Source organism: Dasypus novemcinctus, chromosome 8, assembly GCF_030445035.2.
Source record: "Dasypus novemcinctus isolate mDasNov1 chromosome 8, mDasNov1.1.hap2, whole genome shotgun sequence".
Taxonomy (NCBI): domain Eukaryota; kingdom Metazoa; phylum Chordata; class Mammalia; order Cingulata; family Dasypodidae; genus Dasypus; species Dasypus novemcinctus.
In genome coordinates, this window is record NC_080680.1 from 111,915,634 (window position 1) to 111,942,727 (window position 27,094).

Genomic DNA, 27,094 nt, shown 5'->3' on the forward strand with positions numbered 1-27,094 from the left:
CCTTCCCACCCCTCCCCCAGTTGTCTGCTCTTTCTGTCCATTCGCTGTGTGTTCTGTGTCCACTTGTATTCTTGTCAGTGGCACCGGGAATCTGTGTCTTTTTTTGTTGCGTCATCTTGCTGTGTTAGCTGTCCATGTGTGTGGCGCCACTTCTGGGCAGGCTGCACTTTTTTCACGTGGGGCAGCTCTCTTTATGGGGCGTACTCCTTGCGCATGGGGCTCCCCTTATGCAGGGGACACCCCTGCGTGGCGCAGCACTCCTTGTGCACATCAGCACTGCGCATGGGCCAGCTCCACACGGGTCAAGGAAGCCCGGGGTTTGAACTGTGGACCTCCCATGTGGTAGACAGATGCTCTATCCTTTGAGTCAAATCTGCTTCCCTATATTTAAGTTTGACTTTGGGTTTTCCAAATAATACAAAATGCTGGCTAGTTATAGTATAACAGATTAAAAACAACCATTTGAAGCTGTAGGAGAGCTTTGTGACTTTTTCAGGAGACTAAATTTCTGAACATTCTACACCATGAAGAACCTTATAATGTTAAGGAAGTGTTTGGTGGTGGTGGAGGAGCTGACCGATGTTACCATCCCACATACATAGGAGTGAAATGCTGGGGGTTTAGTCTGAAAAAAAGGAAAAGTTAAATAATGCCATATGTGCTGGCTCGTTTGTAATATCTTTGGTGATTGAGAACTACAGAAAAAGTAACGTTTTTCAGAGGTTCAAAGAAAACGTTTTATCCTTTCAGCTTTTGCCCACAGAATTCAAACTACTTCTTCCTCCTTTCTTTCTATGTGTGTTAAGATTTAGTTCTAAGCTCTTTTTTCTCTATATATTTTTGTATTAGTTATTGATTGCTGTGTAAGAAATTAACCCAAACTTAGCAATTTAAAACCACAAACATGTATTATCTCACACAATTTCTAAGGTTCAGGAATCAGGGGGTGGCTTGATTGGGTGGTTTCACACTCAGGATCTTTTGTGAGGTTTCAGTCAAGCTGCCTACTGGGTCTGTAGTCATCTGAAGGCTTGACTGGGCTCTAGGATCTGCTTCCAAGCTGCTCACATGATTGCTGCCTGTTGACTGGAAGCCTTGGTTCCTCCCCATGTTGACCTCTCTTCCTGAGGACTGCTTACAACAAGACACCTGTCTTCCCTCAGAAAGTAAGAGAGAACAACCAAGATGGCTGTCTTAGTATCTTTTATACCACAGCATCACTTCTGTAGTACCAACCCTGCTACATTGTGGGAGGGGACGATGCAAGGATGTGAACATTACTCGGCAGGAATCGTTGGGAACCATCTTGGAGGCTGGCTACCACAGACTTTATTTCTTAGTAGAGCTTCAGCTATTGCCTTATACAGAGAATCAGATCTGGATTATAAATTCAGTTGCTTATCTCCTGGATATTCCTGTGGTGTTTCAAAGTCCTGCAATCTGAAACTAAATTTATCATCTTCTTCCTTTCCCATGCCCTTCTGATTTTCTTAAAGTGACTCAGGTTCACAACCTTGGAGCCAATTTTTTTTACTCTTCCTTTCTTTCTTATCACTAGTCAAGTAGTAATTTTTAATTTCCTTTCCTCATCTTTATATTCCTATGACTAACGTCCTTGTAAGGACCCACACTTGAAAGAGCTGCCTGTTTGGTAGTGTGGCTCTAAGTCTCTCCTCTCCAATCCTTTTTGTATGCTCTTTTACCAGACTAATCTTCCTAAATCTTGACATTCATCATATCACACCCTGTGGTCTGTCTCTTAAAATTACAATACTTTTACTCACGTTCCTTAGCCTATGAGCTGGTACATTGTGGTAGGCATGTAATGGTATTGACAAGAGGGCTTTCATGAGAAAAACCAATCCATTATGCACACAGGTTTATTTAGGACCCAAAAATTACCTTGAACATTATCAGAAGAATAAAAGTTTATTTTGTTTAAAATCATATTAAATTAATCAGTAAGGAGGTTTTGAAGAAAATATAGCCTGGTTTCATATTGAGGAGAACAAACATTGGTGTTGTTTTATTGATGGATTGTTGCTGTAATAGAAATAAAAAGTGAAGAAGAGAATTTTCCTAGAGGATTGGGAGTTCATTTGGTAGAATGGCTTTTCCCGGGCATCATAAGAAATATAAATTCCCAAGTGAGGGCTGGCCTGTGGTTTGACTTCTCAGGAGGGAGGCTTTTGCTTTGTTTTCTCTCCCCATCCAGAGCCCAGCATGACCTACAGATAAGCTTCCTTACTGTTTCCCTTTGCCTAAGGATGGATTCTTTCCAGGCCCCCTTTTCACTGAGGATGTAGCCCTTTTGGGCCAAAGCCTTGTCTTCTCTCCCTGAGTGTCCATGAAAAAGTGAAGATGGGCAGTGTCCTGTTTTCCACAGCCAAAGCCTCCGTGCCTTCTTATTGCTCTAGTTTTCAGAGTCTCTGGTTTCTGGCTCCTGAGATTTCACTTACCATCTTGAAAAGCAGGAGGCTTTTTAGACTGCAGAGTTTGCTTATCGATGGAAAGAAAAGTTATAATATTCTTCAAACTGATACCATTTTGTCAAAATTCTGAAGACAAAAATTTGTCATAGTTCTTAAGAATGTGTTATTATTTTGTCATTAGAAAGCCTCATATAACCTCTCTGCTCAGGGGTAAACTGTTTACTGAAGCAAACTTCAAAGCCGAGGCTTTCCCTGTTGTGCCTTCAAGATTAGTAGTATGGATTTTATTTTAATTGTGTTTTATTTCCAATTTCACTCCCCCACCCACCCACCCCGGGCCTTTCTTGATAGGAGAGACAATTGCGGCACTTACAGATGTAACCAACTTGAATAATCCAGAGCCCGATGTCCGGATCACAATTTTTACGGACAAAACAGGAGTTGTAAAGGCTGCAAGGCTACTACTTTCTTCAGTGACCAAGGTGCTCTTGCTGGCGGACCGAGTGGTCATTAAGCAGATAATAACCTCGAGCAATAAGGTACTTTCCTTTCTGGTATTTCTATACATGTGTCTTCCAGGGTTGTTCAAAAAGTGTTTTTTAGGGTAAGTGAAGGTAATTTGGCAATGCTTGCCTATTATAATTATTTATAACTGTAATTGCCCATAGTCTAAAGGTGGTTTCCATCCTATACCTGTAATCCCTAAATGGTATGTGTCCTGTGCCTAAATTTTTGAGTGCAGAGAATGTTTCTTCTCAGAAAATCGTCATCTACTTGATGAGGTTTATTGGTAAAATCTTTTCATGCATACAAAATTCAGGAAGTAAGACTGAGCACCATTATAATGCATGTAGTAGAAACCTGGTTGATAAAATCCTAAATTCATCAGTACCTTTTGTTTTTTTTAAAGTCAGAGTGACAATTTATAAGCCTAAGAAAAAAATTAACCACCTAAAACTATATTCACGGTTATCCACAGCTATGACATTTCTGTATGCAGAGTCCCTAAATAGTATTGAATGATCACAGAACTAGAGAATGGAATTAAATTCTTCTAGTCCACAACTCTTCCTATCTCTTAGAGAAGAGTGGTGCTCCTGGGACATCTGGGAACCCAGCACATAGTCACTTCTTTCCCTGGGTAATTTTCTAGGCAAGGAGGAGCGGAATCAGCTAGGGAAGGGATTGTCCTGGGAAGGTTTGAGGAGAAAACTACCTGCTAAGTATTGAATGAATCAGAAAGGGTAAGTTTCACTACTCAGCCATAACAAGGAATGAAGTCTGATATATACTACAATGTGGATGAAACTTGAAAACATGCCAGGTAAAAGAAGCCAGACACATAAGGACAAAGACTATATGATGTCACTTTTATGAAGTATTCAGAATAAGCAAATTCATAAAGACAGAAACTAGATTAGAGGTGACCAGGGACTGGGGGGGTAGGGTGGGGAAAGGGGAAGTTATTGCATAGCGGGTCAGAGTTTCTGTTTCCTGGAGGGGGATGAAAAGTTTTGGTAATAGAAGGTGATGATGGTAGCACAACATTGTAAATGTAATTAATGTCACTGACTTATGCACTCGTTAAATGGTCAAAGTGGCAAATTTTATGTTATATATGTTACCGCAACAAAAGAAAAGTGTAAGTTTAAAGAAAACAAAAGTGCCCACGTAACTCAAGCAGTACCGTCCTCTCTTTGGAAGATGGAGGCTCCGTGCAGTGGTGGTGATCTGCCTTTTCTGTGTTGGTTGCCTGGATTTCCTGAGCTGCCAGGCAGATTAACATGCCAAACATCTATCATATCCTCATTAAAAATAAGTAAACACAGGATATCTGTGTTTTCTTTACCTATCTTGGACTGACTAAAACTAATCCAGCACTGTTATTTTAAAGAAAAGTATTTGAAAATATTTTTCACATTCATTTACTTTATTTCTTATGCAAGAAAACACATAGTCTGTTGGCTCTGTGACAGATTCATGCTCTCTCTTCACCCTTGACTGCCTGAGCTTCTTGACAATTCATTATTCAACACAGGCAATGCCTGGCTGATCCAAACTTTTCTTGCTCTGTAAGATCCAAACCTTCCTTTTAACTTCTCCCCCTGCACATGACCTTCCTTCCACTCAGCTGAGAACTGGGTTCCTCTGATTCTGTTTCACTGAACTTTAAAGCTTCCATTATTGTCAGTGATCGCCTTCCTCTTCCTAATTCTCTGAAGATTTGGTTACCTTACTCCTGCCCTATCCACTTTATCCAGACCTAACTACACAAATTATCTCTGCTTTTGTATATTTAGTCATTTCTTTTATTCTCTTTCCTTTTTACTCTCAAAGAAGCCCAAGCCTCCCCATCCTCAAAAAAGAAAAAATGAATCATTCCCTAGAAGATTCTAACCTTTGAATCTGCTTCTGCTTGTCTGAGCCCCTCCTTTTCTGCTTCTCTGGCTTCTTCTTCTCAGTTTTCCCCCAGAATTTACAATTTCCCTTTGCTTCTTTCTTTATTCAGCCTTGATGATCTCAGTCTCTCACATTTGTCATCTTTATAACAAAATAATGTTCTTTCTTTTTCAGGTTCTTGCAACTATGGAAAGACTAGAGAAAGTGAATAGCTTTCAAGAGTTTGTCCAAATATTCAGTCAGTTTGGAAATGAAATGGTGGAGTTTGCACATCTAACTGGAGATAGACAAAATGTATGTATTTACCATATTTTAAAATTCTCAGATAAATGCAGACTTTTCACTTTGGTGAGGGATGATCCCTTGGATCATTTGGATTGCTTTCTTTGCATATTAAATCTAAATTATATGTTATATGTGTATGTTACCACAACAGAAGAAAATAAAAGTGTAAGTTCAGGGGAATGGATGTGCTCAAGCAATTGAGCACATGCTGCCTACATGGGAGGTCCTGGGTTTGGTCCCCAGGGCCTCCTAAAAACAAATGAAAAGCAGCAAGCTGACAAACGAAAGAACCAACTCAGAGGAGCCGATGTGGCTCAGTGGTTGAGCTGGCTTCCCATGGAGTAGGTTCCAGGTTCAATCCCTGGCTCTGGTACCTCAAACAACACCACCAACAACAACAACAAAACATGCAAGTTTAAAGAAATTGCATATTAACTCTAAAACCTTAGCCTTGAAAGCCTTTCATAAATAAGCCGAGATAAAGTGGACTCTATGGGGTTTTTTTGGGTACATTTAACACTTAAATTTAAGTTCCTGCCAGACATTGGGAAAGGTCATACTCACCCTTCAAGGCCCAACTTGAGTACTTCCTATATTATGAAGCTTTCTGTTTGACTTTTCTACAAGGTCTCAGGCAAATAAATTGAGTCATCATATATATTCCTACAGTATTTTAATATATTTTTGTTATTATTCTTACCAATTAGGTTAATAGTAATAACCAAAGACATTGTTTATGTGTGTCTGTTGTGTGCCAGGAATTTAATATCCATGACCTCTCTGAATTCTCAAAACATCCCTGTAAGGTAGTACTGCTTATACTACTTAAGGAAGGTTTATTTCTATTTTATACTTAAGGAAATTTAACCTGAAAAGATAATTAACTTTCCCACCTTGCTTGGAAATTGAATTCAGTTATGTCTGATTCTAAAACCTGAACTTTTCAAACTCCACCACAATATTAGTTTTTCATGGATCTATTCCCCAAATCAGACTATAAGCTCTTAAATTTAGGGAGTTGAAAGAGCGGATTATATCCAGGATTGACTTTTCCTTGTTGGGTTATTATTTCTTTTCTTTTTTTTAAGATTTATTTATTTATTTATTTCTCCCCCTCCCCCCCCCCACCCCGGTTGTCTCTTCTCTGTGTCTGTTTGCTGCATCTTGTTTCTTTGTCCTCTTCTGTTGTTGTCAGCAGCATGGGAATTTGTGTTTCTTTTTATTGAGTCGTCTTGCTGCATCAGCTCTCTGTGTGTGCGGCACCATTCCTTGGCAGGCTGCATTTTCTTTTGCGCTGGGCAGCTCACCTTACGGGGTGCACTCCTTGTGCGTGGAACTCCCCTACGCAGGGACACCCCTGCGTGGCACGGCACTCCTTGCACGCATCAGCACTGCTCATGGGCCAGCTCCACACGGGTCAAGGAGGCCCGGGGTTTGAACCGCGGACCTCCCATGTGGTAGATGGACGCCCTAACCGCTGGGCCAAGTCTGTTTCCCTGGGTTATTATTTCTTGAGAAGGCCTATCCCTTTAGATTTGGTAAGGAGCTTTCCTGGTTGCAGCTGGATTTGGCAAATGTGTATTGGCTTGGAAAGTGGCAGGCTGGATAATGGCAGTGGTCTCTAATACCTGAACTGTCTTATTGGCACCGTATTGTTTCATTTTCTGTTCTGTGAGCATCTTTCTTTATAAAATAGTTTTCTTTCTCTTCCATCTCTTTCAGTTTGTCTTCATCTTCCTCTTCTTCCTCTCTTTCTGCCATATAAAAATTATTACCTTGATTATTTCTATAACAGCTTTTATTTAAAAAAAATTTTTTTTGATTTTTAAAATAAATTTTATTGAAAAAACCATACAATCTATCTAAAGTGTACAATCCATGGCGTTTGGTATAATTATAGAATTGTGCATTCATCACTACAAGCAGTATTAGAGCATTTTCATTACTCCAAAAAGAAAAATACCCTACCCCTTAGTATTCACCACTCAATCTCTCTATCATTCTCCTGCCATATATAACTGCTAACTTATTTCTGTCTCTATAAATTTATTTATGTATAGATGGAGTCAAGCAATATGTAGTAGTTTGTAACTGGTTTCTTTCACTTAGCAAAATTACTTTTTTACCATTGATGGAAGAACATTAATATATTACTATTCCCTATAGTCTATAGTTTGCTTCCTTTGTATTTTTCCCAACTATCACCCAATTATTAACATCTTGTAACATTAATGTACATTTCTTCTGTTTCAGAGTAAAACATTCTTATATTTACACTTTTAACCACACTAATTGTCCACAAGAGAGTTTGCTATGTTATAGTGCCATGTTTCATCCTTTAGCTTTTCTTCTAGTAATGTATCTGACTTTTTTTTTCCAAATTCTACTCAATTTATTCATTTTTTTAAAAGATATTACATTAAAAAAATATATATGAGGTCCCCATTCGCCCCTACCACCCCCACCCCACCACTCCCCCCACAGTAACACTCTCCCCCGTCATCATGTCACATCCATTGCGTCTGGCGAGTACATCTCCGGGCATCGCTGCACCCCATGTCCCGTGTTCCACACCATAGCCCACACTTTCCCACGTTCCATCCAGTGGGCCATGGGAGGACATACAACATCCGGCAATTGTCCCTGGAGCACCACCCAGGACAACTCCAAGTCCCGAGAATGCCTCCACATCTCTTCTCTTCCTCCCATTCCCCGCACCCAGTAGCCACCATGGTCACTTTTTCCACATCATTGCCACATTTTCTCGATTATTAACCACAATAGTTCATGAATAGAAAATCATTAAGTCCACTCTGATTATAACAGCTTTTTAAAAAAACATTTTACTCTTTTTAAAAAATTTTTAAATTTCTCTTCCCTTTCCCTCCCAGCCCCCTGTCGTGTCCCCCACCACCCCGCCCCGGTTATCTGCTCTTTGTTTTGTTCTGTTTTAATATAGTAAATCTGATCCTACTTGGAAATAGCCTCTTTTTTTTTAAAAAAATTTCTCCCCCCACCCCCCCAGGTGTGTGCTCTCTCTGTCCATTCACTGTGTGTTCTTCTGTGACCGCTTCTATCCTTATCAGCGGCACCGAGAATCTGTGTTTCTTTTTTTTTTTTTTTTTTTTTTTTTTTAAAGATTTATTTATTTATTTAATTTCCCCCCCTCCCCTGGTTGTCTGTTCTTGGTGTCTATTTGCTGCGTCTTGTTTCTTTGTCCGCTTCTGTTGTCGTCAGCGGCACGGGAAGTGTGGGCGGCGCCATTCCTCAGCAGGCTGCTCTTTCTTTTCACGCTGGGCGGCTTTCCTCACGGGCGCACTCCTTGCGCGTGGGGCTCCCCCACGCGGGGGACACCCTTGCGTGGCACAGCACTCCTTGCGCGCATCAGCGCTGCGCATGGCCAGCTCCACACGGGTCAAGGAGGCCCGGGGTTTGAACCGCGGACCTCCCATATGGTAGACGGACGCCCTAACCACTGGGCCAAAGTCCGTTTCCCATGTGTTTCTTTTTATTGCGTCATCTTGTTGTGTCAGCTCTCCGTGTGTGCAGCGCCATTCTTGGGCAGGCTGCACTTTCTTTCGTGCTGGGCGGCTCTCCTTACAGGACGCACTCCTTGTGCGTGACGCTCCCCTAGCGGGGGACACCCCTGCGTGGCATGGCACTCCTTGCACGCATCAGCACTGTGCATGGGCCAGCTCCACATGGGTCAAAGAGGCCTGGGGTTTGAACCACGGATCTCCCATGTGGTAGGCAGATGCCCTATCCATTGGGCCAAGTCCACTTCCCTCTCTGTGTGTTCTTCTGTGTCCGCCTGTATTCTTATCAGTGGCACCTGGAATTTGTGTCTCTTTTTTGTTGCATCATCTTGCTGCATCAGCTCTCTGTGTGTGTGGTGCCATTCCTGGGCAGGCTGTACTTTTTTCACACTGGGTGGCTCTCCTTATGGGGTGCACTCCTTGTGCATGGGGCTCCCCTACACGGGGGGCACCCCTGTGTGGCACGGCACTTCTTGCGTGCATCAGCACTGCGCGTGGGCCAGCTCACCACATGGGTCAGGAGGCACTGGGTTTGAATCTTGGATTTCCCATGTGGTAGGTGGATGCCCTATCCGTTGGGCCAAATCCACTTCCCTATAACAACTTTTTATCAAACATTTTCTTCATCACTTGGACAAGATTGGTGTCATTCATAGAATCTGAAGCCACCATCCCTTAGTTAAGCTTTCCACAGTATTCTCTTCTGCCTCTGGGGATAACTGAAAAACTTTTCACCATTAATTTAGTTTGTAGTTAGTAATTTGATGTAGAGAACCTTTACATTTTCCATTCTTATAAGGCTATGATCTAGCATTTAAAAACTTGTGCGCATTGGATGAAGAGGTACCATATTTTAAAAATGTAACTCAACAAATGCAGGTCGTTGGGCAAGAAGTACTCAATATTATTGCTAGTACCATTAGTATTATTTTACAGCTATCATATCCGGCAGGGCTAAGCTCTGCGTCCAGACAATTCTTTTACCCATGAGACTCTATCAGCTGGTTGTATGTTAGCCCCATCTAGCATCCTCGAACACTGTATCATACTTGATACGCCAGTGTTGCTCATATACAGATGTCCCTAGCACAACTCGAGAAAGTGGTTGAATGAACAATACACTCTGATAAATGTTTACTCTACAGATTACATCTCAAGTTTAAAAATGACATAAACACCCTTGAGATTGCTCCTGACCACAGAGGGTAGAGGAGACATAGTCCCTGTCCCCGCGGGGTCCAGTCCCCCTCCCAGGCACAACATTCTTGCCCTCAGCAGTTGTGGTAGGGTGGCTTTTCCTCACTGGTGCTTTCAGTATTAATTGCTTGAAAAAGGTTGGCTTATTCTCCAGACATTCTGAATCTTCTTTTTCAAGGGAAAAACAAAGCAAAACAAAAACTTTATCATTTCTCCTTAGCAAGTGCCACATGTTTCTCCCTCCTAAGTTTGCCTCTGAAGCTTTCCATACATACAAATATACATACACACAAATATATATTCACTTCTTAGTTTTTTTTTAATAGAGTTTATTATAAAGCGAAAGAAAGAGAGTATACACTAGAGATGGGTCAGATGTGCTCAAGGGAGTATTTGTTTCTTGGAACTGAAAAATCCATATATATCACATTCACACTTGTCCTTTTAGTGATTGGCATAGCGTCTAGTACCTACAAGGGTCTCAGTAATTTTGAATGAATGATAAAGTAATGAACAATGTAACTCACCTATCATCTTAAATGAAATGCCAAAGGCAGAACTTAAAGAGTCCATGTTTGCACAAGAAGAGATTGAATGTCTACAAAATGCTTTGGACCAGCTCTTAGTAGGTGAAGTTCAGCAGTTCCGTCAATAGAGCATATAATTCCCTGATTAAGAGCTTCTATTCAGTGATTTAGTTAAAGCAAACATAAAATGGATTCTTACAACATTGACCTACATTTTAAATATCTTTATCTTTCAAATATTTGGCAAGTTTCACATGTTTAGGTTTTTTCATTTTAATGAATGAGGCATAGTACAAAGGAAACTGAGAACCTGAAATGGCTTGATTTGGCTAGAGTGCCCGTGGACAGTTGTTGGAGAGGTAGGTGGCAGGGGCTAGATCATGAGACGACTTGTGTTTCATGTTAAGGAGGTTAGACTTTATCTTGTCGTGTTAGAGATAGTAAAGGGTTTCTAATAAAGGGTTTCTAACAAGGTAACGACATAATCAGATTTGTGTTGTAGAACGTTGACCTGGAAGCAACATGGAGGATAGATGTGAGAGATTATGAGGGCCCAAACTGTGGGGGTGGCCATTGGGATGGAAAGTAGAAGAGCTCTGAAAGACAAGGTGGTATGATGAAAACGGATGTATAGAGAACCATGCTTTTCCAAAATTCACTTATTTTGATTATTTAGAGTAGGATCAGCAAAGTATACCCTGGGGGCCAAATCTAGCTCACCCCGTTTTTCTACAGCTTGTGAGCTAAGAATGGTTTTTACGTTTTTAAATTATTGTCAGGAAAAAAAATCAAAAGAAGAGAATGATGTGAATTTCAATTACATAGTCAAAACTGTAATTGAAATTTCAGTCTTCATAAATAACGTTTTGTGGGAATCCAGGCTCATTCGTTTATATATTGTCTGTGGTCGCTTTCATGGCATAATGCCAGGACTGAGTAGTTGCAACAGATTCTATATGGCCCAGAAAGACTAAAATAGTCTCTGACTTTTTATTGAACATGTTTGCTGATCTCTCATTTACCTGACAGTAGCCAGGTTATTATTAGAGTGTTTTACTTTAGATTTGATCAGCAATATTTGAGAATCTTCTGTGACAACACATATTCTGTTGATGATTCTATGAAGAGAAACCAAAAGAAAATTAAAAATCCAGGACCTGCTTCAAAGTTCATAATCTAGTTGTGGAAAATTGAATACCCAAGAGACCTCTTAAGAAATTCCAGAGCTGTATATTGGTTAAGTGTAGGACACACAAATCTCACATTGAGATGAATAAGCAGTTACATGGGATTACTCAGACGTGATCTTTGAAATAATTGACTTCTAAACTTCTGTTTTGAAGGAAATTATAGCCAATAGTTAATAAATCTCTCACCTTTACTTAAGGGAGGCATAGGATGGCTATTTGCAGTTAGGATGAGGCATGGGCAACCTTCCCTGTGGTTTCAGGTCCTGCCACTTTGGGCAGTGTTTTGTTTTTTTCATTTGTATTGTGATGATGCATTTGAATCAAAGAAGTGACATTTTATAAAATTTGTCTTTTTTTTCTTTATTTAATGTTTGGTAAGTATTTTCACATTATTTCATTATTTATAAACATCATTTTAAATGTCTACAAGAGTCTATTAAGTGGATTTGCACATTTTACTGAAATAATTTATTATGTAAGTTTCTGACTTTTCAGGCTTATGACATGCTATGAATAAATGCTATTTTTGGTGTATAAATTGATTTCTAAAGTTTTCTTATTCCATGGGACAGGTTTCCAGGAGCAGAATTAATGGGCCATAAATGAACATGTTTTAAACTCTTTATTTATAATTTCAAATTTGATATCCAAAAAGAATGTACCAATTTGTGGTCCTACTAATAAACTGTAGAGCTCTTTTTAATTAAACTCTGTTGTTGCTTGCTGTAGAGATGATTTTTTAATAAATTGAGTTGTTTACAGGATCCTGGATTTCTCAGTGACTTTATTTCATTTTTAGGATTTGAAAGATGAAAAGAAAAAGGCAAAAATGGCAGCCGCTAGGGCTGTTCTTGAAAAATGTACCATGATGCTTCTCACAGCTTCAAAGGTAAGGTTTTTTTTTACTGTGCTATAAAGAATTAGAAAACCAGATGAAATGCATCTAATTTATACATTTTATATTTTTGAAAAGATCTAGTAATAACTTGAAAGATAGATGATAAAAGTCACATCTAAATGATTCTTTAGAAGGAATGCTGACTTCCTTCCCCAACTCCAAAAAGCAGCTAATCTATGAGTTGACTTCGATGGAGAAGCTAAACAGAAGACGGCATAGTCGGTGCTGTGGATTGGGGCCCACTGGACCAGCACTGCCTACAGGGCTCTGCTGGTCCTTCTGGGAGCCAGCCCACATGCTCTGGAGGAAGCGAGCGAGTTAGGACAGTGGAGTTTTATGTCAGCCCTTAGTTTGCTTATGCTGTAAGTTCATCCTTTAAATTCCTCATTCTTCTTTTAACAACATTCTCAATCAAGAGCTTTTCATGTCAGACAGCAGTTGGTCAGCAAATTGGTACAATTCAAGAATGAACTAGCAAATTTCTTATTACCAGTTTGTTTAGAATTTCTTGGGCCTTTTTCTGATCAGAGTACTTCCTCTATGTTAGGATCAGTGAAACCCCAGAAACAGAAAATTCACTGGAGCCCAATTGGAAGACTCTGTTCACACATGTCTAGGTCCTTAAGGAGTGTTTCATTTCTATCATTTTTTTGAAAGTCAAAGATGCATCCATAGTCATATATCATCTCTGGTCATTTTTTCTCATTTAGTTTTTTTCACATGTAAGTCAGCACTCTTAAAGAGTTAGTTGTGATGAAAATAATAGGGTGGGTTTTTTTTTCAAAAATTTCAAGCAAGCTTGTTGAAGTATTAAGATACAGTTTTACACTCTGTGTTTTTTACTTAACCTTGCTATCACTTTTTACTCATCCTGCTTCCACTTTTAGTGAGGAGAAGCAGCTGAGTGAGCCAGGGACCCAGGAGATTTTGGTAAAGAACCATTTTTATTAGCATGACAAGTTCTGTGTAAGATTTTGTGTGTTATGATATGGGTGAAATATTAAAATAAAAATGTTCAATTTTTTTCGAAGACCTGTCTCAGGCATCCCAACTGTGAATCAGCCCATAAAAACAAAGAAGGAGTATTTGACCGAATGAAAGTGGCATTGGATAAGGTAATTGAAATTGTGACTGACTGTAAACCAAATGGAGAGACTGACATTTCATCTATCAGTATATTTACTGGAATTAAAGAATTCAAGGTAAGAATGGAGAAAGTTTTTTTTAATTTTTTCTTTTGCTTTTTAAAGGAGAATCTTTAGTGTCCATATTTTCATGTAATATTTTGAATAGATGCTTCACAAAAGAGGGTATATCTCTTTAAAACAATGCCAGTATGTATTAATAGAAACTAATGTTCAGTAACATTTGGCTTGGGTTTTTTTTTTAAAGGTTTATTTATTTATTTATTTATTTCTCTCCCCTTCCCCCCCACCCTGGTTGTCTGTTCTCTGTGTCTATTTGCTGTGTCTTCTTTGTCCACTTCTGTTGTTGTCAGCGGCATGGGAATCTGTGTTTTCTTTTTGCTGTGTCATCTTGTTGTGTTAGCTCTCCGTGTGGGTGGCGCCATTCCTGGGCAGGCTGTACTTTCTTTGGCGCTGGGCGGCTCTCCTTATGGGGCGCACTCCTTGCGCGTGGGGCTCCCCTACGCGGGGGACACCCCTGCATGGCAGGGCACTCCTTGCGCGCATTAGCACTGCACGTGGGCCAGCTCCACATGGGTCAAGGAGGCCCGGGGTTTGAACCGCAGACCTCCCATGTAGTAGACGGACGCCCTAACTGCTGGTCCAAGTCTGCTTCCCATTGCTTGGGTTATAATAGCTACCATGACCCTCTTTAGCTGTGTGGTTTGACTTGTAGCCTCTTGTAATGCATTTAGTAGGGTATTCCTTTCCCATTTTTTTTGAGTAGTACCATATCCATGGATGATGACAGGCACTGAATCATTTCTCCTGGAATTCCTGCTCTTCCTTATGTTATAGGGCTGGGACCTTGAGGTCATAGTAATAGTAGTAGCATTAATGATCATTAAAATTAAAAAATAAGCAATAATAAACAATAACTTTATCAAACACATCTATGTGCCAGGCCCTCTTCTGAATACTTTAAATGTATGACTACATGTAATTTTCACAGTACCCTATCAGGCAAGTATATTGTAATTATTCCCATTTTACCATTGAGGGCACAGAAAGAGAGAGTAAGTTACTTGCTGGCTGGTAAATGCCAGAGTGGGGTTTGAGACCAGGAAGGCTGACTCCAGTTGGAGAGCAGAGATGGTGAAGAGGCCCCTGGAAAACCTTTGGGAAAGAGCAGTCTGTGTCAGAGGGCCCTAGGAAATTGCCCTCCTATTTGACAGGTGGAAAGATGAAGGCCCTTGCTAAGTTTTATCTCCCTTTAATAGGCAGGACTGAGACACGCTGCTATTCTTTCCATACTTCAGCATTTAATTGTGTGAAGGTTTAAGAAGGAACATGGGATGAGAGAAAGAAAGTAATGGAAGAACATTTATTCTGAAGGGCCAGGCACCTAGTAAATATCTCATTTAACCCTTGTAGCAGTTTGATACAGTTATGAATTCCAAAAATAGATATTAGATTATATATGTAAACTGATTTGTACCCGGGCGTGATTAAATTATGATTAGAGCTTTGGTTGGGTCACGTCAGTAGGGTGTTGAGTTCCTGCCCCCTGGTGTATGAGAACTCACAGATAAAAGACATGGCAAAAGAAGAGTGTTGAAGATTTTGATATTGGAGTTTTGATTTGGAGTTTGATGCTGGAGTCTGAAGCTGGAGTCCTGGGAAGTCAGCACACAGAAGAAAGAGAAGCCAGCCCTGGGAAGAGAGGAGCTGAGCCAGGAGAAGAACACAGAGGAATAGAGATGGCTCCTTAGACACAGCAGACACCCCAGGAAGAGACAGAGCCATTCACCTGAGTGTCTATAGCTAACCTTGTGGAGAGAAGCAAAGCCTAGAGAGCCTCATAGACTGCAGCTGACCTTGTGGAGAAAGCAGAGGACCTGAGCCCAGAGAGAAGCAGGACTTGGGAAGACAGGGACCCTGGAAGCCTGAACCTTGGCAGACTTTGGCAGCCATCTTGCTCCAACACATGGAAATAGACTTTGGTGAGGGAAGTAACTTATGCTTTATGACCTGGTATCTGTGAGCTCCTACCCCAAATAAATACCCTTTATAAAAGCTAACCAATTTCTGGTATTTTGCATCAGCATTCCTTTGGCTGACTAATAGAACATTTAACTACCCTTTTAGGTGGATATTATTATAACTTTTTTTGAGGAGGAAGAATGCTAGTAAATGGTCGAACCCATCTCTCAAACCAGGACTCTCCGATTTCAAAGTTTAATTTACACATCTGTGTTTACACATCTTCTAATTTACACATCTGTGTTTTCTTCTATGGTGCCAGTCCTATCCCATCTAAAAATACATATACAGTCTATCTACAAGGGAAATAAAAAACCTTAACATAAATGTTGCGTGGTCAACATAACTGATTTTTTTGTCTTCTGTTTAAATTCTCAGACCCTCATTGTTGAACCCATATACAACTTTTATTCTTTCCTAGCTTCAAAAAAGAAAATATCCTATCTATCTAGGATGGAGCATTATCAGATTGATGGCCAAGAGAAGAAGGGGGAGCAAGCATTCCCCTAGGTCTTCTTGGCCTTTTTTTTAAGATTTATTTATTTTTATTGCTCCCCCCCCCCATTGTCTGTTCTGTGTCCATTTGCTGTGTGCTCTGTGTCTGCTCATCTTCGCTCTTTTTTTTTTTAAGATTTATTTTTTATTTATTTCTCTCCCCTTCCCTCGCCCCCGCCCCGCCCAGTTGTCTGCTGTCTGTGTCCATTCACTGTGTGTTCTTCTGTGACCGCTTCTGTCCTTATCAGAGGCACCGGGAATCTGTGTTTCTTTTTCTTGTGTCATCTTGCTGTGTCGGCTCTCCGTGTGTGCAGCGCCATTCTTGGGCAGGCTGCACTTTTCTTTCACGCTGGGCAGCTCTCCTTACGGGGCGCACTCCTTGCACGTGGGGCTCCCCTTCTTGGGGACACCCCTGCATGGCATAGCACTCCTTGCGTGCATCAGCACTGCACATGGGCTAGCTCCACACGGGTCAAGGAGACCCGGGTTTTGAATCGCAGAGCTCCCATGTGGTAGGCAGATGTCCTATCCATTGGGCCAAGTCCACTTCCCTGCTCATCTTCTCTTTAGAAGGCACCAGAAACTGAGCCCAGGACCTCCCACATGAAAGAGAAGGGCTCAATCAGCTGAGCCATCTCAACCCACTGGTTTGTTGTGTCTCTCATTGTCTTTCCTCTTTGTGTCTCTTTTGTTGCATTATCTTGTTGCGTCCGCTTGCTGTGCCTGCCACATCAGCTCATCTTCTCCAGAAGGTACCAGAAACTGAGCCTGGGACCTCCCATATGATAAGCAGAAGCCCAATTGCTTGAACCACATCTGCTTCCCCTCTTGGCCTTTTTGAACCTTGTTTTCACTGGCCATGTGTAACAATGGACTTGAAATAATATTTGTAAAGGGTTTTTTTAAGGTGCTAAAAAAATGTGAGCTATGCTTCCTGTCAGGTTCATGATTATCATGGTCATGACCATCATCATTTAATGCCTTTTGGCCCAATTTGTCTCTGTAATATATTTGATGGCCTAGAGCTTTAATAAGGTTGAGTTAGGAGAGAGGAAGATTGCACAAGTGAACATGTGTCCATTGCTCATCCAAGAAACTCCTCGTGCAGTATGGCTGAAGTGAAAGGTTGTTTGTGGGTGTGGGATGTGTGAGATAGAATGTTGTAGAGGTAAATGGGGGCAAGGCCAGGACGTTTGGGCTTGATTCAGTAGGTGATGAGGAGCCAATAAAAGAGAAGTACAATGTCAGAAGATTTGCATTTTAGAAAGATTACACTGGCCACTAGGTGAGGATGTTTTGCTCAAGGAGGCACCATTTGGGACATAAGACAAAATGCAGGGAGGCCAGTTATTTGACTAAGAGCATGAATTAATGAAGGCAACTGATGGTTTCCCAGCCCCCCTCACACCCCATACCTTCTATACCTTTGCTCCTGGCTCAATACTCATAAGTGGATGTACCATATCTTCCGGAACTTTGCCTCAGCATTTTCTTAGACTACCCTTTCCCTGGAAGCTGGCTCATTCTTCATGTATTGGCTAGTACGTGATGGTGCTCTTTCTGCCTCAGTCTGAGGAGAATGTGCTTGTATTAACTCTGGGAATGAAACTCTGCATGAAGCTCTGCCTTTCCCTTCAGTCCTCAGACAGGAAATGAAATTGCTAGTATCTTCCTGGGTGCTATTAGAAATGACACCCATTTTGGTTTGGTGGTCATTTTTCTCACATGGATGTACATCCTTTTTGTTCTCAGATGAATGTTGAGGCTCTTCCGGAGAATCTTTATTTTCAGTCCAAAGAAAATCTTTCTCTGATGCTGGAAGTCATTTTGGAGCGTACAGAGGACTTCACCGATTCTGCCTTCACCAGCCATGAGCACAGGGAACGCATCCTGGCATTGTCAATGCAGGCGAGAATGGAATTACAGCAGTTAATTTCCATGTGGACTCAAGCTGTAAGAGCTTTTGTCATCGAAGTAAATCTTATATTTACTTTTCTTTAAAATTTTGAGAGCTATGGAAGCTAATATGATCTCCAAGAGTGTGAATTTAGGCCAGAGTGGGCAAAGCAGTTCATCCCTCTTTCCCTTCTAGTTGACCCAAATCTCCCTCCTGTCCAGCACTCGTAGTATTTGAAGTGTCCAGGCCCTTTGCTTTTTACCCTGGCCAGGGTGGGTTCTATGCCACTGTCACCATCACTAGTGGTCCCCAGTCTCCCATCAAACTCACCTCTGGAAACTCCCCCCAAAATGCTTCTTCACAGTGAAGAGCAGAGGAATAGACCCCTGCGTAGAGTTCTTGGGACCTGTGCCTTATTGCCAGAGCCCTTCAGATGTGTATAGTGCTTAACTCTGAGGACAGAATGATGCTTTAAAAAACTTACTGTGGTCTAGATGAGATGAAGACAAGGGTGTATCCAGCCAGCAGGAAAAAGGTTTTTCACACTTATTGGTGAGCAGCCGCTTATTGGGCCTTAAATAAGGTGCTGATGTACTTGAAACATGGAAGGGAATTTGGGCAAGAGTGGTAAAGACTGATGGAGGTGGACAACTTAGGCAGTCTTTTAAAAAGGGTGAATTCCAAAATTGTAGCTGAGAGAAGGCAGAGGCCTGACACATGTATTTGGCACTCTTTATTTCTTAGACCTAGGCTATTTCAAAAAAGAATTTGTCATAGTTTACAACGTAAAGCACAGAAAGAACAAATCTGGAAGTCATGAGCTAAAGCTTGGCAGTAAAAATAAAGAAGGGTAAATATAGTTGGAAGTTGAAAAAAGAAGCAGTAGTTTGCTTCCTTGTAAATAGGTTAATATTGGATAAAGAGATACAAATCACACATTTCTCTGCTATTTTCTTGGCATCAAAATATGATGCAAATGCTCATATTAAGAGGGAAATTTGCCCTACAATAGAGATATGAGGCATATGAGCACTATTTTGTGTTTAGTTTGATTTGTCTTTGTGATTTCTAATTTGAGCTGAAGATTGCTTCACTATTGAAGTTTTTCAACCCAACATTCAATGTGAAGAGTTTCTTGTGATGAAATACTTTCTACATTGGGAATCCAGTTCTGATAATACTTAAATTTACAATTTGCACTTTTCACATATTTTTACAAGCACTCTGGTCTCTGATTCTGCATGCTAAATGTATTATTCATTCATTTTTAAAATTTTTTATAGTTAGTGAGTTGTCTTTTATGTGCCAGGCATTGGAAATCTGAAGATGAATAAGATAAAATCTTTGCTTATAAGAATTTTAAAATCTAGAAAAAAGTGGAAAGAGGTAAGAAAAGTACACAAAACATTGTAAGTGTTCTAAAAGAGTATAAATCATGTGTTTGAGGGGTTTGAAAGAAGATGAACTTGTATTTAGAAAGAGGGACCAAGAAGCCTTCATGAAATTATCGACATTTACCTTTGATTTATTCAAAGAACTGAAACCTGACCACCTGCCAAGTCCCGTGAATGTAGTAGTGAGCACAGACATGACCCTTGCCTGTATGAGGCTCACATAAGTCTAGTGCAGAATAGACTTTAAGCAAGAAAATAAGTTTAAAAAACATGTGCAAACTAGAGTGCGTTACTTAAAATAGTTGGGTGGGTAAGAAAATGGTTTAGCTTGGGGTGAGCTGAGAAGGCCTTACTGAGAAAAAGACATTTATGTAAGGACTTGAACATGATTTTAATTTTTAACTAGGTTGAGTGAAGAGTGCTTTCATTCCAGGCAGAAGTTAAAATAGACATGAATTTATTAAAGAAAAGTAGGTTTTAAAAATTTATCTGTTTGTAGTTACAGTAAAAAAATAGAACTAAATAAATTAACAGTATTTTTTACTCTTAACTCTTGACAGGCAAATTTGTAAAATCTTATAGTTCACATAATGATATTAAAGGTTTATCATTATTTATAGTTCAATTAAAATTAGAATTACCAGATGAAAAAGATGAGGTGACACTGCACTTTTTTTTTTTAATTTGTAGCAAAGCAAGAAAACAAAAAGCATTGCTGAAGAATTGGAACTTGCTATATTGAAAATCTGTCACAGCCTCAATGAACTTAAGAAAGAAGTAGGTATAGTATGAAATCTAACCTCTTTTAATTTCATGTTAATTTTCATGTTTATAGTATGAAAGTAATGTATTAGTATTAGTGTGATCCTGAGCCCAGAAAACAGCTTTAAAATTTTTCCTTGGTTGTGGTTATTTGGAAGCCAGCATTTTTCTCAAATCTTTGATTGGAGGTTCTAGGTCATTAAACCTAGGTCATAGGTGTGTTACTATCCATTGTAATGTCATTTGTAAGTAATTTCTTTTTTTTAAATTTTATTTATTTTTTAAACAAATCAATTTTATTGATACATATTAGTAAAATATACAACCCACCCAAAGACTGTAATGATGAATATGGGTAGGTGATTTTCACTTGGCCCTTTAAAGGAAGGCTGTTAAATCAGGAAATGGCATATTGGACAAGTATTACTCAGAACAAGAACAAAATACAACTTTTTTTTTTTTTCTCACTTTCCCTTTAACATTGATTTGTTGAAATCATACTTAATGGTGAATGTCTAACTGCTTACTTCCTAAGATTAGAAAAAAGGCAAAAATTTCTACTTTTATCACTTCTATTTAACATTATACTAGAGGTCTGAGCCAGTGCAATAAGGCTAGAAAAAGAAAGAAATGGCATACATGTGGAAAGGAAGCAATAAGAGTATCTATTTGCAGATGACATGATCATTATATAGAATATCTTATGGAATGAACAAAAAAGCTACTAGAGTAAGCAAATTAACAAGTTGGTAGGAAACAAGGTCAATACACAAATGAACTGCATTTCTGTGTATGTTCTGAGTATAGTGAGGGGTTGTATACAATGACAGCTTCCCGCCAAACTGAGAAGGTTACGTCAGACCAAAGAATGACTTGAACAGGTCCAGCTTAGAGAGTAAATGAGTGTTTATTAGGGGGCTTACATGAGCTCCTTGTCCTTGGCAGTAAGAGGAGAGATGGCAGTTCCGAGCTTGATCATCCATACCACAGCATGAAGGAAGTCTTTTATAGTACATGTCTACATGCAGTCATGAGGGAATGCAGGACTTCTAAAGAATGCAGTGGTACCAGATTTACTGATCAGTCATGAGTCCACAACCAGTTCCCGAGGCTTGCCTTTTGAATATTTAGGAATGGAATATAGCTGTGACTAGAAGGGGCAAGAACTAGAAGGGTTGGAGAAGAAAATCTAAAGTCATATATGCCACAGTATGCTAGCAAAAATTACTAAAAACAATAAACTTTACAGTAGCATCAAAAATATAAAACAGAGGGAAACGGACTTTGGCCCAGTGGTTAGGGCGTCCGTCTACCATATGGGAGGTCGGCGGTTCAAACCCCGGCCTCCTTGACCCGTGTGGAGCTGGCCATGCGCAGTGCTGATGCGCACAAGGAGTGCCGTGCCACGCAAGGGTGTCCCCCGCGTGGGGGAGCCCCACGCGCAAGGAGTGCGCCCATGAGGAAAGCCGCCCAGCTCGAAAAGAAAGAGCAGCCTGCCCAGGAATGGCACCGCCCACACTTCCCGTGACGCTGACGACAACAGAATCGGACAAAGAAACAAGACGCAGCAAACAGACACCAAGAACAGACAAACGGGGGGGGGGGGGGGGGGGGAGGAATTAAATAAATAAATAAATCTTTTAAAAAAAAATATATATATATATAAAACAGAGATAAATTTAAAAAAATATGTCTGAGACTCATACACTGAAAACTATAAAACACTACTGAGTAGAATAAAAGAAGACCTAAATAAATGGAGAAATATCCCATATTCAAGCATTGGAATACTAAATATTGTTAAGATATTAATTATGCCCAAATTAATCTGTAGATTAGATTCCAACCAAAATCTCAACAAGATTTGTATAGAAAGTAACATTGATATTAAAATTTCTATGGAAATACACAGGACCTAGAATAGCTAAAGTAATTTTGAAAAAGAATGAAGTTGTAGTATTCACACTCTCTTGATTTCAAGACTTATTATAAAGGTACAGCAGTCAAGACAGTGTGTCATCTGCATAAGGATAGGCATAGATCAATAGAATAGAAGAGAGTGTCCAGAAATAAACACACATATATGATCAATTGATTCTGAACAAAGGTGAAGTTGTACAGTTGTACAGTTTTGTACAGTTGGGGAAAGGATAGTGTTTTCAACAAATGGTACTGGAACAATTAAATATCTGTATGAGAAAAATGAACTACAAAAGAAAAACATGGTAAAATGGACTTGATCAAAATAAAAAAATATATATTCTCCAAATTACAACATTAAGGAAATGAAAAGGCAAACCATAGACTGAGAGAAAATATTTGCAAAATATGTATTTGACAACAGAGTAGTGTAGAACATATAAGACTTTTACAACTGAATAATAAGACATCCCAATTTAAAAACAGGAAAAGAATTTGAATACTTAAGATATATAAATGGCCAATGAACAAGTGAAAAGATGTTCAACATCAATAATCATTAGAGAAATATAAATTAAAACTACAATGTGATACTATTACATATCCACTAGAATAGTTTAAAAATGAAAAAGACTGAAATGAATTGTGGATGATGTGGAACAACTGGAACACTGCTGGTAATTAAATGGTATAATCTTTTCAGAAAACATCAGTAGTTTCTTATAAACTTATACCTACATTGACCATATGACCCATCACACTTATGTATCCACCCAAGACAAATGAAAACATACACCCAGAAAGACTTGAACTCAAATGTTCATAGCAGCATTGTTCATAATAACCCAAACTGGAAACAATCTAAATTTCCATCACCAGTATAATTGATGAATAAGTTTTGGTATAACAATACAAATTCTACTCAGCAATAAAAAGGAAAAATACTTATACACACAACAATATGGATGAATTGCTATAATTTTAGCCTGAGTGAAAGAGAGGAGATAGGAAAGATATTATACTCCATGATTCCATTTACAGGAAATTCTAGAAAAGGCAAAAGTAATCTATCATGACAAAAATCAGATCACTGAGTGCCTAGGGTCAGAGGTTGGGGGGGTATTAAAAAGAGGCATGGGAGAGTTTTTTGAGGTAATGGTAATGTTCTAAATATCTACTATATGGCCCTTTACAGGTAAAGTTTGCCAATCCCTCCTTTAAGTCACAATCTCAGTTCAAAAGTCAGAATGTTCATTCCACTATATTGACTATTTCAGTCCTCCAGTTGTAGACTTCTCCCCTCTTCTTCACCCCTCTATCCCCACCTAGGGCTCTTGGGGAAGGTGTGATTGTCGTCCCTTTTTCGCTTCCTTCCTCCCATTCCCTCTTTATCTAGTTGTAGGTTATGGTGCCAAGGGAAGAGAGGAAGCGGGAGAGGTGGTAAGTTCTTAATGGCCAATGTCCCTGTAAGATGGCTGTGGACCCAGCAGATGGTGAAAGTTCACTTCCCCTCTCATGGATTCTTTACTGGGTTTCTTCAGAGGCTCTCCTCTTGGGTTCCTTCTCTAAACTCCATATCCCCTTGCTCCCTCCACCGTTCCATCTGGAGGTATGCTCGGGGTGGGACCCACAGAGAGCACTCCACCAGCTCTCCAAACCATTCTTTGTCATGAAACCTCTCTTCTCCCTTACCTCCAATTTCTTATATAATTCTTTTATGATTTTGAAGAGGGTCAGGGCTCAAGACCATGAAATTGGGTTTTGGATGTTTCTTTGATAACCTGTATATATGCTGTTCCGTTCACATCTTGATCCCCTTATTGAAACCCCCATTTTAATATCCTATTACACATAGAAAGACAGGGTTTCGTGGTTTTAAAAAAGCCTACCCATTTTTCCAGCCTATTCAACTTTAATGATTGTTAAAGCCTTGACTAAGTAGAGCACAAACTCCTTATTAATTATTTTTATCATGGGTGTTGATGATGCTTTATTTTCCTTACTTCTTATACTGGGTATAACAATAGCAACCTGGAAGAATTTTTATAAGGATTAAGGGGGAAAATATATATATACAGCTGCTGTCTGCACATTGCACAGAATAGCACTTTACTAAATGTTTGTTCTCACTTCCTCCCTTAGGGTTATTAATGTGTAGTCTCCAGAACCATTTGTAAATTTTACATGACCTTGGCAAGTTGCTCAGTCTCTATGGACTTGTTTTATAGTCTGTAAAATAAAGGACTGGCACGAGATACTAAGGCCCTGATGATTTTAAAAGATATTTTCGATTCTTCTGTGGCATGCTTTTGAAGTTATGGTATCAATGCAAACAAGATTGTTATGTGTTTAGGATGTTAAATTTAAGCCACTTTTTAACCACAAAGAAAATGTCAGAGACTATGCAAACAAATAGAGGTAGAAAATAGAGTACAAGTTACCAGGGGTGAGGGAGAGGGACGATGGGGAGTTAATGCAAAATGAGTATATGGTTTCTGTTTGGGGTAAGGAAAAGTTCTAGTAATGGATGGTAGTGAGAATACTCCAAAATTATGGATGCGTTCAATTCCACTGAACAGTATGCTTAGGAGGAGGTGGGGTGGAAATTCCCATATCTGTTGCATATATGTTTCTGCAATTAAAAAACAAAAAAGAGAAACTGAAGAGATAATGATAATTAAATGAAATACATAATACAGAATAGGGAAGCAGACTTGGCCCAGTGGTTAAAGCGTCCGTCTACCACATGGGAGGTTGGCGGTTCAAACCCCGGGCCTTCTTGACCTGTGTGGAGCTGGCCCATGTGCAGTGCTGATGCGTGCAAGGAGTGCCCTGCCACGCAGGGGTGTCCCCGCATAGGGGAGCCCCACATGCAAGGAATGTGCCCCGTAAGGAGAGCCGCCCAGCGCGAAAGAAAGTGCAGCCTGCCAAAAAATGGCGCCGCACACACGGACAGCTGACACAACAAGATGACGCAACAAAAAGAAACACAGATTCCCGTGCCGCTGACAATAGAAGCGGACAAAGACATTGCAGCAAATAGACACAGAGAACAGACAACTGGGGCGGGGGCAAGGGGGAGAAGGGGAGAGAAATAAATAAATCTTTAAAAAAAAACACAACACTGGATAGGATCTAAGAATGGAGGAGAAAGGCTCAAAAGGACATTATGGAGATATAGGAAAAATTAGAGTACAGAATGTAAGCTTTATATCAACATGAAATTTAAAAAATTTTATAACTACATTTAGGATGATTACATAAGTGAATATACTTCTTCATAGGAAATATACATTGGAAATATTATGTGTTCAAAGAATATGATGTATGCAACCTGCTCTCAAATGTTCAGGAAATAGGTATATGATAGAATGATATGACAAAGGCATCAAAATGTTGAAATTGGTGGATTTGGGTATCACTGGGGTGGGGATATGTTGGAATTTTCTGTATGGGGTTTGTTTTCTTTTTCCAACTGTCCTGTAAGTTTGATATTATTTCAAAATAAAAAGTTAAAAAATGCTGATAGAAATATAGAAAAAGTTTTCTTGGAAAAAAAATTGTGTGGCATTTAGTTTCCAAAGGAAAGTATATTTTAATGTCTTTGTTTCTGACTGTAGTTATCCTCACTTGATTGTATGAATGCAGACTACCCTATTGTTAATTTTGCGGAAAGTCCTGCTACCTTTTAAATTTGAATTGTTATTGGATTACTTCCAGGAAAAAAATACTTCATTCAAATAGGCATAAATCCTATTTTTTTTAGGAAAATATTATTTAAAATGATATCTTTCTGGAGAACTCCCAGATAATCTGTCAACATCATTAATTTTTTTAAAAGGCAGGATCAGGAGAAGAAAAGACTTTGGAGATAATAGTGCTTAAAGATATCCAGTGAGAGTGAGTGTATTAGTCAACCAAAAGGGTGCTGATGCAAAATACCAGAAATCTGTTGGCTTTCATAAAGGGTATTTATTTGAGGTAGAAACTTACCAGGTCAAAAAAAGCATAAGTTACTTCCCTCACCAAAGTCTCTTGCCACGTATTGTAGCAAGATGGCTGTCGACGTCTGTAAGGGTTTAGGCTTCTTGTGTTCCTCTCTTCATGGGGCTGTTTCTCTGTGGGCTCAGCTGCTCTTTCCACAAGGCCAGCTGTTGATTATCAGGCAAATGGCTCATCTCTCTTCCCAGGGCCTCTGCTGTGTCTAATGGAGCCTTCTCTCCTTCCTCACCTATCTGCTTCTCTGTGTGTTTACTTCCCGGGGCTCCCATATCAAAATTCTCACCTCCCTTCTCTGCAGTGCACTTTCTCTGTGAGTTCCCACCCACCAAGGGGGCGGGGACTCAACGTCCTACAGATGTGGGCCAATCAAAGCCTTGATCATTATTAAATCAAGTAAAAGTGAAACCTCTGAATCCAATATTATCTGCTATGCCCAGAGGAACAAACCAGTTTATAAATACAATCCAATATCTATTTTTGGAATTCATAAAACAATATCAACTGCTACAGGGAGCCATGTTTAAAATCCCTTCCACCTAAAGTCAAATAAAACTTGACGTTTTTGTTACGCTTTTATCTATTGTTTCTATTGAGACACAATTTGTTCATAGGGCTCATTTTCTTCCTTTAGAAAGCAAAGTTCTAGGCAACAACTATAGACCAACTATAACCCCCTCCCCTGTGTCCTATTCATCATGTACATCCAGCCTCTGGCACGGTGTCTGGCATGATGGAGCTGTTTAATAAACTTCTGTGGAATACCCAATTGACTGACTCTCACACTGACACTTTTTCAAAAAGTTTGTAAAAATTGGCTCTTACTTCTGAATTACTGTATGATTTTTCTCTTAGCCTTCTGAATACCATACTCTACCTCTGTGCCTTTCCTTGCTAACCAAAAGAGTAGTGGGAGCAGTTCTTTGGTTTTTTTTACTAAGAGGGAAGCTGTGTGGGAAGAAGCTGGTTGGCAGCAGGATGAAAACGAGACAAGG

General features: G+C 39.7%; 1 protein-coding gene across 2 annotated transcripts in view; it reads left to right on the forward strand.

Annotated features, from left to right (window-relative positions):
* CTNNAL1 (catenin alpha like 1) overlaps positions 1-27,094 on the forward strand; it is an 82,788-nt gene that overhangs the window by 16,099 nt on the left and 39,595 nt on the right. The window contains exons 3-8 of one of the 2 annotated variants that reach the window (XM_004476544.5): positions 2,784-2,971; positions 5,007-5,126; positions 12,367-12,456; positions 13,497-13,667; positions 17,880-18,080; positions 20,109-20,195. In XM_004476544.5, the coding sequence (XP_004476601.2) occupies positions 2,784-2,971; positions 5,007-5,126; positions 12,367-12,456; positions 13,497-13,667; positions 17,880-18,080; positions 20,109-20,195 (857 nt within the window). Of the gene's footprint in view, positions 1-2,783; positions 2,972-5,006; positions 5,127-12,366; positions 12,457-13,496; positions 13,668-17,879; positions 18,102-20,108; positions 20,196-27,094 lie in introns of both variants that reach the window. The other variant, XM_023584101.3, reaches the window with a different exon arrangement.